General features: G+C 44.6%; 1 protein-coding gene across 1 annotated transcript in view; it reads right to left on the bottom strand.

Annotated features, from left to right (window-relative positions):
* Positions 1-21,089, bottom strand: part of znf385d (zinc finger protein 385D) — a 105,632-nt gene that overhangs the window by 10,692 nt on the left and 73,851 nt on the right. Inside the window, exons 5-6 of the mRNA XM_030102034.1 lie at positions 3,066-3,428; positions 320-501 (exon numbers count right to left, since the gene is read on the bottom strand). Of these exons, the coding sequence (XP_029957894.1) occupies positions 320-501; positions 3,066-3,428 (545 nt within the window). The remainder of the gene's footprint in view (positions 1-319; positions 502-3,065; positions 3,429-21,089) is intronic.

Raw genomic sequence — 21,089 nt, 5'->3', positions numbered from 1 at the left:
TTAACGTCAACTGAAGACGTGAAATATCTTTACGAGTGATTCAGATGTTGACTAGATCTCATTTAACGGCCAAACAACGCAGAAAAGTAGAAAATTCCAACGGATTCACTCGGCTTTTTGATTTCTTCTTGTGTACAGTTGCTGCTTTGCAGAACAATGAGATGATATTTGCACTAATTAGATTGATTAAACAATTTGAACTGAGAGAAATGCCAGAAAATAAGTGTAAGAAGTTTAAAATAGCCTCAATTATGGCTCCGTTTACATGACAATCGTGCTTGAAACCACAAAAACGTTCAGCCACGTCTCCCCGCCTCACCTGCTTTAGCTGCGTCTCCGAGTTGACGTGCACGTCGCACGTCTCACAGTAGAAGGTTTTGTTCTGCAGGCCCGTGGACGACTTGGAGGCGGTGGCCAGTTTGCTCTTGACCCCCGCCCGGGGGAAGGACTTGATGGAGCCCACGCCGCTCCGCGCCTCCAGCATCGTCTTGTGCTTCGTACCTGCAGGTTGGAACAGGCGGCGGATTACCGAGCGCTCCGAGGGGACGGCTGAAATCAGAGGAATGCAGCTCTTCTGGGGGGGAAAACGGAGGTCAGCTTGTAAATGGGTCTTAAACATCACAGATCAAAAACAGTTCAGGACCTCCTGAACCTCCGCGGTTAGAAACAGGTATTTAGCCGTCTGAGTTATGTTCAACATGCTGAAACCGAATCAGGAACCCTTCCTGAGACAGATAATAACAAAATAGATGGTTGATGGTTTTTCGTTGGTGAAAATGAATCTGAATTCCACCAGGCAAGTGAAAAAATATTTAAAGTTAATGATAGAAACATTACTTTCTCATTTGTTTATTGGCTCTCTTTAATCTTTTAAATGGCCACTAAAATGATCCAAAATGTGTTTTGTTGCATTTAGACCAGAATTCAGCATTTTCGTGTGCAGCTGTGTTAGAAATATCAGAAAATAGATATTGGAAATCAAAGTGTGAACACAATGGAAGTCAATCAATATTTCCTCATTTTCCCCATTGTTTGCTCTACACATCTGTCTTCAATTTACATTTTGGGACCAACACTGGATGACCTGGATCTCGAAAGCATCCAGGAATACTCTAGAAACATGGTCACATGACCTTCGGAGCAGACATTAATGGTACTGCGCAGTAAATCTCTGCCATTCAATGAAAGGCAAGAAACTGCTCTGCAACACAAAAGAGCTATTTCAGATATTCAATGCACCTCTATAGACGAACCTGACCCACTTACGACCCACTCACCGGCTGGAAGTCACTATTTTATTCTGCATGTATTGTAATATCCGAAAGGTTGATGCACCGAATAAAGAATTGATGCAAAGCTGTCATTGGAGATTGGATTCACCTGCTGAAGCCCGGCTCTCTGATTTTTTTTTTCTTTACTGAAAGCAAATGGAATATTTCAGCTGTAACAACAGTGCTTTGACAACAATGACCCACTAAAGCAGGGCTGTCAAACATAAGGCCCGTGGGCCAAAATCAGTCTGCAGAGGCTCCGGATTTTTGCATTTTAATTGTTTTTTTTTGGACAATCTACTCTGTTTTTTTTAGAACTTTTTCTAAAACCAGCAGTTGGCTCTGTATCAAAGGTATATTCGGAGGAAATAACTCAATATCAACACTGCTAATGAAGATATCAGAGTTTAAGACTGAATTGGTGTTTTCGGTCATGTTTGTCATTCTGTTACACAAAACTTGAGAGAAAAGGCTTTATTAAATGTTGAAAAAGCTTTTAAAAAATCACTCAGGGCGCCGCCACATCCCACACTGTCAGCGAACTGGAGAATAGAAATGACTCTGACAGCGTGATTCAGAGCTCAGTCCTTTGTTTTCAATAGAGAGAATGTCTCACAATACCTGATCACAGTCTGATTCCAGGTTACAAAGCCTCTCAAATAATTTGAGTTTTTCAGGCGCGCAGCGATTAAAGACAGCCCCGAACAATTCACAAGTGATTAGCGGTGAGGAAATCCAGCCGTGTCCCTAAAACGCAGTGACTCACTGAGAAAATCACTTCAGCGCCGACGCTCGCGAGCGTTTGTCATGGAAATTACACAACATGGCCGAAAACACAGGGAAACCAGCAAATAAACACTTTGTTCAAAAAGTGTAGAAGTTTATGAACTGTAACGATACAGTAACTCGGTGGTTTACAGAAAGTTTTTGGGTGGATGAAAGTTTTGGGATCAGGGGAACTTTTTACACAGTTTCATTGTGGCTTTTTTAATCTTTTGAGAAGAGTTGTACAGACATTCTCTTTTGTTGTCTAACAGATTTCAACAATCCAACTTGACTGAGTCTCAAAGGTAGACTAGTTTTTAAGGTAGTTTATGGTTTCTACGCTGAAACTGGGATTTGAACCCACATCCAACACACTCAGGGTGAAAAGTTACCTCTACTATCCACCATCTGACAACAAACTTAGACATATATACGTTCATGGTCTGCTGGAGAACGTTCAGAATCAACATTTATCACGAACCGAACCGCATGAAAAATTTGGTGGAAATTTTAAATGTGAGAAAATTTCCTCCCTAAACATAAATGAACGCTCTGGAGGACAAAACGAGTTTTCTTCCGGCAGCGACACTTATACCTCAACTCCTAATAAGGTGCATTCGTCAATGAGCATTCTGTTTGTACAGAGAAAATAAAGCTGTGTGTAGGAGACGCCTCAGAACAGCAGCATGGTCCCGTTGATGAAAAGTTCCAGTTTAAAGAACTGTTGGTTGGAAAAACTTCAAAATTCAGTATATAACAAAGAATTGACATATTACCAAAATAATTCAAGTGTTTGGTGTCAACTCGATGCTAAACGTAAAGCCACGAGCATGAAGTGAGAGGTAATGTTCTGCCAAATGGTTCATGGATTTAATTCATCGAGAGCTTTTTCACTGCTTCAGGCAGAAAGCTCTCAGAAAGCTCTGGACTATATTCGTTTTGATCAGAAGTGACGACTTGGTGTGAGACTGATGGTGTGACGGTTGAAGCTCTGAACCCTCTGAACCGTGTTCAGTCTGCGGCTCTCACCGCTGTTGTGAGCCTCGAGCTGCGACGCCGAGTTGACCGCCACTTTGCAGAGCGAGCAGTAGAGGAGGCGGCGAGCCTTCTCCTCCTCCGTCTCCGTGTCCGTCTCCGCCTCCGGCTCCGGCTCGGCCTCGGGCTCCTGGTCCGGCTCCGAGGGCGGGGGGAGCCTGGACGGCGTCTCGTCCCCCCCGGCGGCAGCTGAGGTAGTAGTCTCTGGGGTTGTAGCTGCCGCGGCGCTCTGGACTTTCACGCAGGCCGCAGGCGCCGGCGCCGGCACGGCGGTCGGGGTCGCCAAGGCCGCCGGGGGCTGCGCCGGTCTGAGAGCGGGCGGGGGCAGCGGCAGCGGCGCCGATCCAGGGACGCCATCTGCAACAGGAGAAATTTGTTGAGAACTCTTTAGCTTCCAACGCTGTCTGCGGACAAATGTTCTGCTCCAGTAATCTTCACCGAACAGGTGGCAGAACATCTTTCTGTTCACACTTCAGGGAATCGTTTCTGTTCCATTTGTTTGGTTTCATTCCACGAAATATCATCATCAAAAACACAAGGCGCTGTATAGGAAATGTTATGCAAGCCGTGACTCACAATTAGGTGAATAATACTGCAGCAGGAAGAAGTGTTTTATGACTGAGAAACTCACAGAGAGGACCGGATCATGGTGAAAACACCACAAGACAACAGTTGATTACAGCAAAAATATTCCCAATTCAAGCCCAGGTCTTTGGGGTTTTCTGTCTGGAGTTTGAATCGTCCTTTTGACAGTTCTAAAAACACGGGAATTGTTGAAATGGTCTCACCCCAATAACCTCGACATCAGAAATATAATAGCTGTTGAACATTACAGGCTTTGACTAATTGATATTGAGGCTAAATTCAATTTCAACAACTGACATTTACCATCTTATTAAATTATAGGAGTGTTGAATGTCCATAATCTGATGTAAACTTCAACAAATGAGGACCAACAAGAGCATCCTGTGATATTTTAGTCTCCGCATTTTTCCCTCGTCATAATGACCACATTTCCTTCCTTTCAAAACATTTGATGGATCCTGACCACTGTTTTCAAGATGTTCTAATCGGTCCTCCAACCATCACAATTAATCAAACGAATCCTCGCGCTGGCGTATTATTCCTGCGTTTAGCCCATCAACTTCAGGACGAACATGTCCACTGATGCGTCCCACAGGTGCCGCGATGAAGAGATAATCAGTGTTATTCGCTTTACCTGTCAGTGGCCGTCATGTTGTGACTGATTTGCATAAATATGAAGCACAAATGATCTGTTTATGTCATTTGAAGTTCGGAAATGAAAATGACAAACATTTCAATCCCCGCAGAAGCAGATGGATTGATTTGACACGTCTGGCGGAAAAAAAATAAAAACACAGAGCTGTCAAGACCGACTCAACGGATCAGAGTTGACTTTCTGGACCGGAGACGAGCAGCCTTGGTTTTTCTTCATGGTGATTAACATGTTTATAAGATGAGCTATACAGCAGCTTTATTGATGCCACGCCACATTATGCTTGTGCCTCAAGCGAACGTCGGCTGCGTTATTGAAATGTACAGCTCTGCAAAGTGGTCAAACCTTTATTCTGCGATCAGCACATGAAATGACACGAACACGAACACAGAGCTCCAGTGCTGGGAAAGAAGACTCTGATATTTTTAGGAACAAAGACAGCCGTGAATCAATAATATCTGACTCATGAAACAACAGCACGTGTCAGTGTTCGGAATACAGACGGCCGCTGCCACATTTACGAAAATGAAATTTTGCCTTGGCGGCTACACCTGATCGATGCCGATGCCTCCGAGTTCTCCGCAGTCCCGGTGTCATGAAATGAAGATCAGCCAGCCAAGAGAGCAAATCAATAGTGAATTATGTCATGCTATTTTTGTGAGCATTTATATATGGGTCTTATTTATCCCAACGGAGGCGTCCGCAGCCGGCGCCACAAAACCCGTCAAACCTTCACTGCCACGGGATCACCTCAGCCAAAGGTGGAGAAATAAATCAGAAAGGAGAGCAGCAGCTATATTTCTGCCGTGACCAGCAGTGAAAGAAGTTCAGGCACCTTTTGCATAAGAGAAAAAGGAACCATCTATCATCTTTCCTGGATGAAAGCAGCGTTCAGTCTGGACGGGTCACCAGGAGAAACACACACTCAGTAAGCTCAGTCAACAATTGCATGTTATGTAGTCATCAGAAAGTCCTCATTGAGTAAACCGGGGCTCGTCATCCTCAAACTCCTTGATCAGCAGCTCAAGTATTTCAGGAAGACTCTGCTCTCACCTCGGTCCCCCTTCAGGGGAAGTGGTGGTCTAGATGTTACAGAAGCAGACTCGGGGCTGGGAAGAGAAGGAGTTACCCAAAAGTGATGAATGAATTTAATTTTTTTCCATTATTTTGATAAATGTGGAGCAAACTGTAGAAACTTCCTTTCAAGACTTCCTCAGATCTTTCCGATTGATGTGGTTTGGTTCCCTCATTCAGGAAACCCACACATGCTCCCAAGCTCGGACTTGAACCAAAGTTAGTCTGATTGTGAGGTGAGGGTACTGCCCACTACACCATGGCTTTCCATCAAATAAAATGGGAAGGAATGTGAGAAGAACAGATTTCTGGCTTTTTGTTTATTTTTTTTCACTGCTAAAAACATGACGATTGATAAATTAAGTCTATGATCGGTGTGAGGTGCTACAGTTTTGTACTGGAGGTCTGGATGAAACCTAAATGCTTTGACTGTATGGTAATATATGCACAGTTTATTTATTTTCTTTATATACTTCAGAGTTTGTGCTCATGTAATCCATTAACCTTTTGAAATGGGTTTGAGGCACATTTTATAGCTAAAATACTCTCCTCTTCCAGTTGACTGACTCCAACTATGAAATTTGCAGCACAATCAGGAAAGTGGCTGCACGTTTCGAATGCAGATCTCTACAGTAATGAACCGACACGGCAGGTAGATAAGTGTGCAGAATGGAGCATGTGCTCAGTGAGGGTGAGGATGTGTCAAAATGAATACGTTTTATAGATTAGGGTTATTTTTGCAGCTTTAGGAAACCACATAGTCGAAACGAAGACGATGTAGGTATTTAATGAAAATGGGGATTATCAGCTGCTGCTTGTGAATATTTTTGAACTCAATCATCTCATACTTGGCTGGTAAACAGAAGAATATGTACTTCAGCATCTTATTTCAGATCTAAAATAGCAGCAGGCTTTTATGTGAGTGAGGGTAACAGTTGGTAATCTGGAAAGTCTTGAAGAGAAAACACACCAATTTTCTTGTTCTAGTCGCACTAGCTGTTCTGCCTTCCCTGAATCAGTAAGAAAAATACTGCTGAAAGCCAAAACACACACACACACACACCACTTTCTGAATCTGTTTCTGCACGGATTCAAACCCCAAATCTTTTTCCTAATAGGTCAAAATCCAACTGTCCTGTGGCGTCCAAGCTAAGCTAAACTGTCTTCTCCGCAGTAACCCCCTCTCCCCAAGGGTTTCCTCGGGCCGGGTATAATCCCTAAACTCTTTGCCGTGTTGTCTTTGAGATACCTGTGAAACCTGCAGAGGAAAGCAGCCGGGAGTCATCCTGATTAGAAACGCCGACCACCTCCTGTCAACGCGAAAGGGCATCACTCCAATCTGTGACCCCCATCACCTTATCGCTGACAGGCCTTTCACACACAGACAAAGCTATTATTTCCAATGGGGAGGGACTGACAACAGGCACACTGGTTATGCTGATTTTCCACTATGTTCTGCAGCAGAGAAAAAAACAAAAAAATGGACAAAATATGCTGACCTCCTCTTGCTGTGTCCACGGGGATTCTGGCGTTGAAGGGAGATGGAAGTTATGACAGCAGCAATTTTTAGCTCAGGGAGAAAATAATGGAAAAGCTACGTTCACAGACCTCTGCCAGCAGACATGATTAGAAATATTAGTCGGTACTTTGCAGGATTGTTGAGTGTTTTGTGTTCTTCCAGCTTTTACTTTTATTCTCAGTGTCTCAGAGTAAAAGCGCAATGTTCTCATCATCTCATATCTGAGACTTTACTCAAGAGCGTGCATCAAGCTGATGGCCGCCGTTCATACATACGGCTATAAATGGTAGATTAGGAGCTCTGGATTGATCACTCTGACTACTGAGAGAGAACCATTTTTGAACTCTCAAGCTCCACATTGATATTAAGTAACAGTGGATTCTAGTCGTCTTTGAAGTTGCTCCCAGAGACGAGGAACAGAAGTTAAAGAAGACTTAATCTCTTGTGGTTGAAGTCTGAACTCTGACAGCTTTGAAGATTATGAGTTGAGATTTCATGAGCTCTTTTATGTGTAGAGAGCTAACAGCATTAGCATGTAGCTCCAGCACTGCAGCGAAAGGGCAACCGGTATCAGCAGGGCGAAGACAACAGGGATCTCCTTATGTCTGCTTTTGCCTCAATAAACATACAACATGCAATACAATGTCTCCATGATGCTGTAGCCCTTCTCCATCCATCCATCCATTCATCCATCCATCCAGTTCAGGGTCATTTATTCTTGGCTAACTTTAGGTAAAAGTAACACAGATCTCCATTGACCTCAAATGCAGGTTTTTGGACCTAAAACTCCAAACAGTGAAGCCCCCCCAAACCCGTGATATACATCACTTCATAGCTCCTTACTCGACACTGTATTTGAAGAAATATTATGTGTGGAAGTGATTCAAAGACCTCATTTCATTTCATTTCATTCACTCACAACATTCAGGCATCACAAATGACACGGAACATAATTGGGAGCAATTTGAGGTTTGAGGTCTCGCTCAAGGACGGATCAGCACGATGACTGATGAGACGGGGGATCGAAGAGCCAAGCTCGTGATTCGAAGACGACCTGCGTTTCCCGCTGGTGTGGAATTCAACACAGCAGCTCCGAGAGTCCAACAGACCCAGAGAGGAGACGCTCTCGTTCAGTCAGGTTCAACGGCGGGCTTCAGGCTTCATCAGAAACGTCATCAAGGAAACATACATAAGATGAGGAGCTGTTTAGTAGAGCGGCAGAGTTCGGTCGAATATAATATTATTGTCGAGGTTCGATGTGCGCTGAGTGATCCGTGAGACATTTCTGGTCCCGTCGCTGCAGCGAGATGCTCAGCAACTGTGACAGCAGACAGGAACAAACAGAAAAGAGTGCCAGAGGTGGTTTGCTTCTCTTTTGGTGGCACTTTTGCAAGAGAAACTCCAGATTTCTCCTGTTAGGGAGGAGAAGCTGCAGGAGACTTGTTGGGACACATCGGGACGTTGTCTTACTGATGTGCTGGTATGAGGGGATTCAGAGGAAACACCTGTTGTCATCTTGGAAGCATTTCAAGGAATTGCGAATTCAGACAGCCTTTATTGTCCCACGGTGTGGCGTCCTTAAAAAGCGAGCCCGGGAGGACGCAGCCCTCGAACCGGGACACATCTAATGACTCGCTGGGTTTTTCACAGTCACAAGGACGGACTGGAAGCAGACTGCATTTCAAGGATGCCACGTCCTCTCGCCCTAATCAAAGGCCGCTCCAATGTTAGAAGTCCTTCCAAGGACAGAATCCGCTCCATCAGAGACATTTCAAGGACGAATCAAGTTTTCCAGTCACCCTGCATCGCGTGCACAAACGTGCACGTTTCACCTCATCTGCAGCGCAGAGGCACATTTGGAGACCTCGTTAAAAAAGATGCTATTTCAGTCAGTAAACACTGAGAGATATAAACTGCAACCAGAAACCTAATCCAATTATTTAGGCTCTTGTGAATCTTACCTGGGAACTGTGGAAAGATTTGCATGAATTTGGCTTTGTGCTGTAGGTATATTCGGCTGCTTTGATTATGGCGCCAGAAGAAAATGCAATTTCCCCGACGATCTAAGTTTACTCCCTCAAGTTCCCCAAAAAGTTGGAACAACGTGTGATACATCCAGAAAACCTGGACCTAATGACTTACAAAACTCAGCTGGCATGTTGTTTGTGCTCCAGATCGAGCAGATAGAAAGACATTTTAATTCAGTTACTGTAAATAGCACAATCAACATGTTAACAGATTTATGTTGAAGGAACTTTCTGTTGTTCCACACATTTAAGGTCAAGGTGGACGTTGTCTGCTCGTTTCATTCTCACTCAGTTGCTGACCTGTTGCCAGCTCATATAATTGCTTTCAGTTTCTGCAGTTTTGGATGTTTTTGGTTCATACCACTCCTTTTCCAGCCTCCATTAGCCCATGTTCCACCTGGCCGCCAGCATGTTCCAACACTGTAATGCAAATCTTTACTGTTCCTACTGTGAGTTTTATATAGGTTTAAGACCAATTCAAGTAAATACGCCATATTTGCTGATATTTTATACTTTTTGCACTTCTCATGATGCTACAAGCACATGGTTGTGAAAATCCTAATTTTGTATTTTTTGAGGCACATAGAAGAATGCACGTCAGCGACGTCTCACTCAATGCAAATATTTCACTCATGTCCATTTATCTTTAATGATGCATTGCACTGATTTTGTCAACATTTCTGTGTATCCGTTCCCTCTCCCCACCCTGGGCCACCAGATTAATGAGGAAAACACCCACTGGGATGGGGATCTGTTTCTATGGCTGCAACCTTTCCAGGTGAAGATGGAAACCTGTCACTGTGTTTTGGGTGTTGGCAGACAGGACGACGGCGCTCAGGTGGCTGAAAATGCAGCTTTCGGAAAGGCTGCTCCTGTTTGCTTTGTTATCAGTGTTTGTGCTGTTTCTGTATAAACAGTATAATCCTTTTCAAAATGTTGCTGTGTGAACCGCAATACTTCTCTAAAAAAAGACCTTTTTTTGGACCCCGATTGAGTGATAAAACAAAACAAGTCCATACTGTTCTTTGACTGAGCGACACGCACATGAAACTCACTTTCTAACCGCCGTTTCAACACGGAGGGATTCCGACGCTGTGGATTTTCTCTTTCCTTTCTCGATGTTGCTGCTCACTTCGTTTGTGCCATTTTCACACTCTGACCAGATCTGTCCATCTCCTGACCTGAAGCAAGGGCGCCTATTGATCGCTGCGGCCGGCGGCTGATTGAGCTTCGGAGGCGGATCAGCTGAAGGACCTCCACCTGGACGCCGCCGTGCCTCTCTCCAGCCTGCAGATGCGTTTCGGGCTGATTTAAGGAAGAACATCTGGTGTGAAAAAAGCCATTATTCGCAGTCTGTTACATTCAATTCCCAGGCTGGAACATTTATTTAAAGCTTGTGGGCTCCACTTGAAAGGATGAATAGTGGCTTCACTTATTAGCGGCGGGTAATTTATATTCTATTTTATTTGAGTTGAGGCAGAAAAGCTGCCTGCAGGCCAGAGCCAGGAAATAGAATTAACAGCAGGAAGAACGGCATCATTTTTTATTTATTTCTTTCACATTTCACCCATAAGGAACCAAAAATGGAAAATTCATGACAATTCTGATGTTTGTGTTCGTCTAAAGTAATTTAACAAACATAAGTTGTCCTCAGACTTGGCTGAACACCGATAATCAGCCCGGGTGTAGCTCCACATTTCACTGAGGCCATTACCACACGGACAATAATTAATCTGTGAACTATTTATGATATTGCTGACCTTGTCACTCCGGATGAGTAATGTTTATGCCACAAGCCGAGCGGCGGCGGCGACCTCCTCGCTCCTCGCAATTAACGACCACCTACTCCCGCCCGGCCCGGCGCTGCCAAGCACCCAAACAAGCTGAAATCACAGCGATTAACTCGCTCGCGCTGCCATCACACCTGCTTCCCTGGGCCGCTTTTCAGTGGCACCGTGACCGGGACGGGGCCAGGATCCAGCAGAGCGCCGCGCCGCGCAGCGCCGGCCATTGTTCCGGTAATGCCCGCCAGCAATTCTTTGCCTCTGAGTTCTCACTTAACTGATTTTTTTTTTTTTTTTTCTAAACACAATTAGAGCTCCACTGAATGCACCATCTGAGCACATTTCAAGTCATTTTCAGGCCCAGGTGACAGTTTACTTCATTCACCGTTGCATTGGCGGTGCGCGGCGTGCTCACGCATCCACAGCCAGAGACGCTTCTGCACCCAACCTGCTTTTTTTTGAGCAGAAAATCATGCGAGCTGTTGGTTTGTAGCATCAGTTAGAATAAATAGCTCTATCAGTCAGAGAAATGGCACATCACAGAGCGCCATTATTGGGAAAAACCTCTCACATTTTGGCAGTTTGCTCCGATTCCTCCAGCAACATTGATATCGGTCCCATCTCTCCCCGCTGAATTCAGTACAGTATTTATTTGTTTGGCTCGCCTCGGAAACTGCGAACACACAGAAATACTGTGCTAACAGAGAAACCATAGCCCAGAGGGTGGCAAACATGAGGCATGCAGGCCAAAACCAGCCAGCCAAGGGGTCCAGACTGGCCACTGGCTTGACCTCAATGGGTTCATGAATAAAACTGCTGTTTCTGATTCAGGCGCTGGGGATCGGACCATTTTCCTGAGAGGCGACGCAAGCAGAGGAATTGGTATGAGCTCCGAGTGGTATTTATGTGAAAGCCATCGTTTTAAGGTGGATTTGTTTCAACATGCATGCAGAAATAGACATTATGTGCAGAATGAATGGACTGTGGCAGAGAGGATTTCAGATCTTTCTCTGGAAGCCCACATGTCTCTTTCTCTCACAGACACACACACATGGGTTTGTTTCATACTTTCTGTATAATACAACCTTAAACCGAGCCATTGGCCTACCTGCCAAACCAATCCCCTAACTTACAAACATATTTAAATTTTGGGTCACTTAAGGAAAAGTCATCTCATTTGAAGAGGAAAACAGTACTTTTATGTTATTTTTACTGATTTGATTTTGAAAGGATGAATTTGTCCCAAACAATCCATGTAAGGGTTTAATACAGTATTTACTGTTGTAATAGAAATGCGCCGCTCGCTGTTTCGGGTCGCCGTGCTGATGGAGCTCGAGCCTCTGATTCGCTGCACAGAAGCCATTATTAAACTCGGCTTCAGACAGCAGAGTTCATCCATATTTAACCTCATTACATGCGATAATCGCACATGATGAACATTCAGAGGATTTTAGAACAACAACAACAACCATCCCGGTCGCCTTGTCTCGGTGCGTGCCGCGGAGCGCCGCGGGTGGCCCCGCCCCCTGCCCCCTGCCCCCGCCCCCGCCCGGATCCAGTCGCGCATGTGTTTGCCCTTGTGCTGGGGGTGAACCCATCTCGCACGGTGTCATTAAAGAGCCATTTGCTGTTAGAAGGGCAGGTGATTAAAGTGTACTTTGGCCGGCCTAGGACGCCCTGCACTCTGGGAAGCCTCCAGTAATCCATATCCCCAGTCAGAGTGACCTAACTGGCTCTGCAAGGCCCAGTTAAGAACTCAATCCCCTCTCATTAATGGAGGTAATGACTGTGATCAATCTAAAGTTGGTATGGGCGAGCGGCGGCCCGACAGCAAGGTGGGAGGGAGCGAAGGAGGGAGATAGAGATTAAGGCCAGGTGAGGAAGAATGGGGAAGGATGGGACGCAGAAAGAGGACAGATTTGGAAGAAAAATAGAGAAAAGTTAAATGAAAGTGAAACTGCAGAAGTTTTAGGAGGCAGAAAAAAACCACAAGAGTGTTGTGAAATAAGAGAGGGGAGAGGTGAGGGGCGAGAGAAGGTGAGAGGGAAGAGATAACATTAGAAGGAGAGTAATCGAGTATGGGACACAATTAAAGGCAGCGAAATTGAGAGGGTGGGAGTGGTGGAGGCAACAAAGACGGAGAGGGCCGGGGATCAGGACAGGTGCTGCCCCCCCTCCCGGAGAGGACACTGCCTCCTTTCTTCCCTCCCTCTGTACCTCGCCTCCCTCGATACCCGGCGTGGCGAGAGATGAGAGACGCGGCTCGGAAACCCTTCCACTCCGCTTAAGCTGCCAGGCAATCACAGGACTCCCCGGAGACCCGATTACCTTCCTCAATGAAGCCGGATTAAGCTCTTTAATTAAAACGATTGGGCCTTATTATATGCTGTCACAACTTAAAGGACAGAAATCCCCCGGGACTCTTGATTCTGTCAAATTTCATTCACCGTCCATGATCTTCTTCCCTCTCTTTTCCGTTCCTGCCTCCTTGTCAGTATTCAGAGTGAGTGAATGAGGAAAGAGTCACGGTTGAATATCCCTGGAATAAAAGACTGATAAGGTGACAAATTTGCATTCACAAATAGAAGTGCGTCAAAGCCTCACGCAGTCAACTTTTTTCTGTCTTTTTTCAGGGGAGGTTGAAATAAAAATAATAAGCATTATCGGGGATGGTTACCAGCAGCAGGAGTTATTGATTGGAGTTCATGCTGATTTATGTTTTCGCCGGTTTTATCTGAAGGCAAATGATCCGCGACTAATTTCTTGTTGGGAAGTTTCGTTGCCCTCCAAAAAAAATCCCGCAGAAATGAGAACATTTTGCAGGTACGGAGCCAGTCTAATCACGCTCTCATCAGGCTGACTGCCGCCGCCGTCTGGGTCCGGGTGTTTCTGGGTTGGAGGATGTGAACCTGTGGAGGGGAAGAGGAAAAAAACCCAGAGCTGGCCTCCTCCCTCCTTCTCCTGATGCCTCCCCCTCCCTCCCCCTGCCTCCTCCTACCTCCCCCTCCTGCCTCCCGCCTCCCCCTGCCTCCCCCCTCCTCCTGCCTCCCCCCTCCTCCCCCCGCCTCCCCCCTCCTCCTGCCTCCCCCCTCCCCCTGCCTCCCTCCCTCCTCCCCCTGCCTCCTCCCTCCTTCTCCTGATGCCTCCCCCTCCCTCCCCCTGCCTCCTCCTGCCCCCTGACTCCCCCTGCCTCCACCTACCTCCCCCTCCTGCCTCCCCCTCCCTCCCCCTCCTGCCTCCCCCTCCCTCCCCCTGCCTCCAACTGCCCCCCGCCCCCGCCTCCCCCTGCCCCCCTCCTCCTCCCTCCTCCCATCTCCCCCTGCATCCCCCTGCCTCCTCCTGCCGCCTCCCCCTCCCTCCCCCTGCCTCCCCCCTCCTCCTGCCTCCCCCCCCCTCCCCCTGCCTCCCTCCCTCCTCCCCCTGCCTCCGCCCTCCTCCCCCTGCCTCCCCCCTCCTCCTGCCTCCCCCTGCCTCCGCCCTCCTCCCCCTGCCTCCCCCCTCCTCCTGCCTCCCCCTGCCTCCGCCCTCCTCCCCCTGCCTCCCCCCTCCTCCTGCCTCCCCCTGCCACCCCCTCCTCCTGCCCCCCCCCCCCCCCCCCCCCCCCCCCCCCCCCCACCCCCACCCCCCCCCCACCCCTGCAGCCGGCTCGGCAGTACAGCTGCTGTCAGTGCTGGCTTGGCTCCCCTGACAATCTGCTCTTTAATAGCTAATATCAGGGTACATTTCCTCGGGCACTGGACTGGAACTGAGAGATGGCGGCCGGGCTGTGGGCATTTCTCTCTCTCTCCAGCTCCACTCGCTCTGGAGCTGGTGTAAAGACACACACACACGTTCTCACACACACACACACAAACTTGACAGGCGGCCGCTGAGTCTTCCTCCTAATCTATACTATCTCACCGTGTCCAGCTGCCCATCCATCTCGCAAGTTTAGTGATGAAGTCAAGGAAACGTGGGGTCGGAGCATTTTGAGGGAATCTGCTCAGTGAACACACACTCTCACACACTCTGTATTTCTCTATTGTAGTGACACTTCCTTCTCATCTTGACCTACATTGAATAATTATGAAACATTTTCATGTTTAAGATATTCTTGATGATTTAGGGCCACAGGAATACTACTTTTACAGAGTATGAGTGCTGACCTTGAGCTACTTGCCGATACCGAGCACCGATGTGAGTACTTATTAAATGCCATAGAGCCTAATTCACACTCCAAACATACACGATACACCAAGGTTAAGAATCACCTCTGCACTGCCTTGACACCATACACATCTCCAAAAACCTCACAGCCTCCAGCACGACAGAGCAATGTGTATAACCACCTATTTATATATATATGTGTGTGTGTGTGTGTGTGTAAATATATATATGTAGCGAAATACACTTACTAAATATATGAATTTTTACACATGGCTTTACTAATTATTGTTTTCTAATTATGTATTTAAAAAATAATTTCACTACTCATTACTTTACTGTTTCTGAATTCACCGTGTCGATAATTGGAGACACATCGCGGTATCATCACTGATCCTGTCCACATCGCGTTTATTGTCTAATGTACAACTATAGGAAAGATCAATATCCCTGACTGTGGGAAGAAAGAGGCTCACAAGTCTCAGAACGCAGGTTTTTGAAAACACGAGGAAAAAAATCCTCACAAAAAACTTTCTTTAGATTCATGTAAAAAAAAAAAAACATTTTTTAAATGGTCAAAGTTCTGATGATTTTATCCTGTAAAATTAACACAGAAATACACTTAAAAGCATCAAAAGGAATCAAGAATGCAACTAATTATAATTAAATAGACAGAAAAGACAGAAAAGTCTCCTCATGTAGCTGCTAAAAGGGGAAAGTATCTATAGTATATATATATATATATATATATATATATATATATATATATATATATATATATATATATATATGTATATATCATGGAAAAGGGACAATATAACAAGTATTTGATGGGTGGAGAGAATGATCGGGGTGCAGCTGATCAGTGGAGACCTCTTTGTTCTTGGTAGAAGCTGTGATGTTTACTGCATTTCAGCTCATTTCTACTCAGTCAAACACTTTCCACCTCCATGGTCCTGCTGTCACAACAAAGGGGTGGGGCATCAGCAAATGGGTGGAGCCTCAATAAAGGGGCGGAGCATGAAGTTTGTGTACACAGAAAAGCAGGAGCTGTCACATGACGACCTGTCACACGCATGAAGAAAATATCATGTCACTTGAATATAACAGCGGCACCATCACTGGTGTTACGCAGGATTTCACTTGGAGAACTTTTGGTGTTCAGGTGAGTGATAAATGATCTTTTATATGAGCGAGTGCTAAACAAAGGTAGGAGCTAGATGAAATGATAATTGTGGTTATCTTATATCAGTGCAGGCTGGAAGGACTTTAGACAGAGGCAAACAGCTCGAGGAACGTAGAAAAGAGCATAACTGTGGTCTGGTAAAGCAATTTAATTACAGATATAAGTGCAAAGCGTTACTTTTTTGGGGTAACAAAGTCATATTGTTACTGTACCACTTCATCCCCAACACTCTATTTCTTAATAAAGCATTGTGCATTGTGCAAAAATCCAAAATTGTTCTTCATTTGTGTTCCTAAGTACATTTCAGAAGTCATGAACTTGTCTTGGCATGTGTACTTTTATCAGCCGACATAACTTTAAGTGTTTTTCAACCTGTTTCCAATAAAGGAAAATAAAAATACCCAACAATACCGTCTGTTCTCGGAACTAAATGAAAAGTCGGTCTGTTCCCGGTGAGTTTCTCTCACTTTGGATGAACATAATAGATCAGATCTGCTTCTTTCTTCTTCTTCTTTTAGCGGTAATGTTAGAGCTCGACAAACTGCCTCAAAGCCCACTCTGCGACTTCACGCTGCGTCGCCTCCCCGCCGTTCGTACCTGCTCTCGCCATTATTCTCTCCTGAATCTGGCTTTTCATTAGAGCCGGTTTGATGCCCCCGACACACCATCAACTACTCCAGCCTTTACAGATAATGCAGCGTTTACCCGCCTCGACAATTAATTCTTCTGACAAGCGGCGGGCATTAATATTCATTATCCCGCCTCCCCCACACGCCGCCGATATGACGGCGTGGAAACGAGGCCGAGTGTTTGTGTCTTTTCATGCTTTTAAAATGATTAATGGCCATTTGTCAGCCTGTTGGTGTGACAGCTTGTTGTTTGGGGTCTCGGAGTTCTCTGCCGGTGTGTAATGTGTGTTTACAGTCTTCTCAAGGCCCGAGCCGCGCCGAGCGTCACGGCGGCGTGGATCCATTACAGATCGCTATCCGGGTGCAGGTACAGTGGGAGGAGGTCAGCGGCTGATTCCCACCCGTTTGATGAGCAGCCTTGGAGTTTCTCGTACAGAAAAAAAAAAAAAAAAAAATACAACATGGCTGCCGTGCTGCTTTCTTTAACTCACATTGAGAAAGTTGTGCTTCAAGAAACTCGATGAACTTATTGCACCCAGAATACACAGAAATATGTTTTCTTTTTGTCGTGATGTATTTAAACAGCTCCTGCAAATCCAAATTAACACGTCTGCATGGTTTGATTATATATCTGATGTGAAGTTTTAGATTTGAGCTGAGGAACATAATTACTGTAAAATCCTATTCTAAGCATAAATAACAGGGGCGTGATTGTCTGCATTGTTCTGCAGTATCATAAATGAAGATATTTTTCAGGTTAAATGAAGATATTCTTCCTCCTCACTAAAATAAACCTGCTGCAGATGTACACATAATGTCCAAAGGATTCATTTCATTTATTATTCATGCTTTGATATTTATTACAAGTTGGCATTTAGACATAATTAAACTGTCATGTTAGCAAAATCTTTTCCTGGCATCAGTATTATTTTTCTGTGGAAACAAAAATCTTTGTTTAACATTATTAGGTTAATATTAAATATATACTGTATTTGAGTAATTCTGAAAACAAGCAAAAGACTTGTGAGATATGTACAAAATGGGGATAACAGGATTATGGAATTTTGCTACACGGAGTTTATTATATGATTGGAGGATTTCAAAGTGACTTAATTGTTCCTGTAGCTGAGGTTCTCCTCTTTAATGTGAATATTCAGCTTCCTTTCTGCCCACCAGCTGAAGGGTTAAAACTGAGCTCAAGCCGACAGAATATCGTTTGTTCTGTCAGGTGAGGAAATAGTCTGAAGAGTGAATAATCTGGATTATTGAGTTTACGACTGTGCTACCATACGAGGGAAATGTTCATTTTAACTGAAACCACTGAAAGTCCCATGAGGAGGAACTCTAAAGAAACTATAAAGAGAGTTTCATGGAAACAAAACAAACGACCAGCGGCCACGCAGAGGAAAAGATGTAAATGTGAACTTTAACAAATACAAGAGATGAATAGTTCATGAACACCAGCGTCTTCGGCTCACCCGGAATCAGAAGCGCTGAAGATAAAGTACAGAGGGGGAGAGGAAACTTACTTTAAAGTTACGTTCCTGCCACTATTCAATAAAAATATTAGGACAATTTTGTTTTTGTTTTGAAGGACGAGTACTAACCTTTACTGAGAACCAATACAGGTAAAGTCATGAAGCTTCATTCATCCTGCTTAAACAAACAATACGCAAAGTCCGTGAACCATCTATACACATTATGAAGGGGTAAAAAACTCCCTCTGGGACTAATGAATTATGTTCTATTCTAAATAAAACATAAAATCACCTCCTTTGCTTTATGCACAAAGCATGAAATGAAAGAAAAAAAATCAAAATTTAATTAAATCAATTAATTAGAATGAATAACAATCATAAATAAACCAAATCATATTAAAAACAAAACAAAATACAAAATTAATAAATCCAACTATTTACCTGGATAAAATATTTATGTCTTGGACGCAACTCAGAGTCAAATGTTAAATATATAAAATTAAAAAGTGGGTATAATTTTACAGCAGCAGAGGTGATCGCATGAATTTACAGGAAGAATAAAATCACAAATTTATATATAAAAAAGTAGAATTACTTTAATCTGGTGACATTAATGAAACTAAACTACAAAACTTTACATAAAACCAGTAGATCCTGACAGTCGATGGTTTAAGCCCTGTCAGATGTCGAAAATAGAGAATTTTACTCTGAGCTCATCTCAGATTGTTGGTTTGAGGAAACAGGAAGCGACGGTCTGTAAACATGAGGTAAATTATCAACAGAGTTAGAGTAATGTGCCAACTTTTTAGTATTTGGAGTTTTATCTTTGGAAACTAAGAGCATGGAATACATGATGAATCCTAATGTTCGGAAGATTTCTCATTATGTAAGACGTCTCCATTGGTAACTCAGTCACAGACCATGTTGATCACATCTCCGCTCTAAACGCCGTGAAATCGCGCCAGACTGGAGACGTCTGCTTTCATTTTTGCAACTTATTTTCTTCCGTTTGATTTGGGCGAGGACACATTCCATGACGGGGGCCGCGGCGTTCCCGTCTCGGCCCTTTGTCAGAAAAACGCAGGCTGTCAATCACGTAATTGGCTGTGGCCCGTTTGTCTCGGTTGACTGGCAGCGGCAGTCAGGAGGGACGGCGTGGAGGGAGAACAGACGGACGGACCGGCAGCGCTTTCCGCTTCTAAACACAGAAATCAATTATTAAATGAGGAATTTCGGTGTATTTTTGTGAGATCTCTATTAACATTTTGGTGACACGTCTTTAAGAGGGAAACATGTTTCAGTTGATTGAAGCCTGCAAACATGTTACGGTTCTTAATGAAGTTTAAATGCTTGTGGAATCTTTGAAAAAAGGATTATTAGAGTGTAAAAGATGAACTTTAATGGCATCAAATGTTCACAATAAGAGACGTGAAGCTTCTCAAACACATTTCCGAGTAAAAGCCGGTGTGATGATACACATCTGGCAGCCGTCAGAAAGCTTCACGCTTTACTTTTTAAACACGTTTTAAGCGAGAAAATACAGCAGAGAATAAGAAGCGTGTTTGGCAGACACCTGGCGGAGATCATCACGTTTAAAGCAACATGATTAAGTTGCAAAGATTCAGCAAACAGTATATGTGCTAAAAAGAATTGCAATTTAAAAAAAAAGGGTAAAGAATTGAAGCACAAGGCTGTGGAAGGTGAAATATCCAGCAAGGCAACACGAGCGAGAAGATTTCATTCAGTGTGATAGAAATGAGTCAGCTGGCGTTACAAGACGTCCCACTGAGGATTCAGTCATGTGTTAGTTACATTTTTACTCTTTAATCAGGAGAAGACTTTCAGGAAGCACATTCATATGGACGTTCTACTCTACCTTTATCTTTTTTTAATAGTTTCGTTCGACCATTGTTTATCATTATGTTAATATTTTATTCAGTAAAGAGCGATGAGTTGCATGTTGACAGTAAACGGAGCCTAAAGCATCACACAAGTTTGTATTTTCACCTCCATGTTCACGCAGTTCCTTCCATGTATGCAGGTTTTTATTTATCTGTTGAGTTGATCAAATGTTTTGCACAGCTGCTCTGAGAACAACTCAAACTGGATTGACGGTTTATCGTCCCCGCTCTCCCTCCTTTTGCGTCTCTTTTGCTGTTGCGGCGCCGACTCACAGCCTACGTTCGCCGTTTTACCAACAAAAAGTGAGGAATGTAAGAGCGTGAGGGATGAGCGAAGAGAGCTTAAGAAGGGGAATTTAGGCCAGAGCTTCTCCGGTTCCGTATTGTTTCAGTGCTTCCTCGCTCCGGTGGAGCAGATTGAAATGAATGGGGCGCCATTAAAGCCTGACGGTGACAGATCCGCTGGAATCAGGTGGATAAAACGTGAGAAACACACTTTATTTACAGGCTCTGAGGTTTTTCACACGCCTTTGAAAGTGGATTCCACTGCTCGTGTTTTGAGTTCTGGTATTTGTTCTCGTGTTTTATATTTGGGTTTACGTTCTCTTCCCACATCTGGACGGTCACATGACCCCCCTCCACCCCCCTCCGGCTCGTCGGCGTCTGAGATCGCCGCTGTTTGTCTTCTCCAGCGCCCTCGGCCGTTCTTGTTGAGACTGCCGGCCTTCGTCATCCCCGCCTGTTTACTTCTCATTCGGAACACAGTTTCACTTTCCCCCTTTTTCCCGCCATTACTGTTTTGGAACTTTAAACTGAAGCTTGGTTTGGTCGGCGCCTCGCTGTTTGGACGCCATACCTGTTTCCACCTCGTTGTTAAACACTTAAACCGAGGCTGTCAAACATTTGAAAAGCTGCGCTGCGATATGGGGATAGGGGAGAAATTAAAAAAAAGAAGAAGAAGCTGAATCAAAATTTACAACAAAAGTATCGGCCGGTCTAAATGTATCCATGTTGGTTTGATTTTGGAAAATTACTTTATC

Source organism: Salarias fasciatus, chromosome 11 (genome assembly GCF_902148845.1).
Source record: "Salarias fasciatus chromosome 11, fSalaFa1.1, whole genome shotgun sequence".
NCBI lineage: Eukaryota > Metazoa > Chordata > Actinopteri > Blenniiformes > Blenniidae > Salarias > Salarias fasciatus.
The sequence above is the reverse complement of the archived record's forward strand: the minus strand, read 5'-3'. Positions and strand labels throughout refer to the sequence as shown.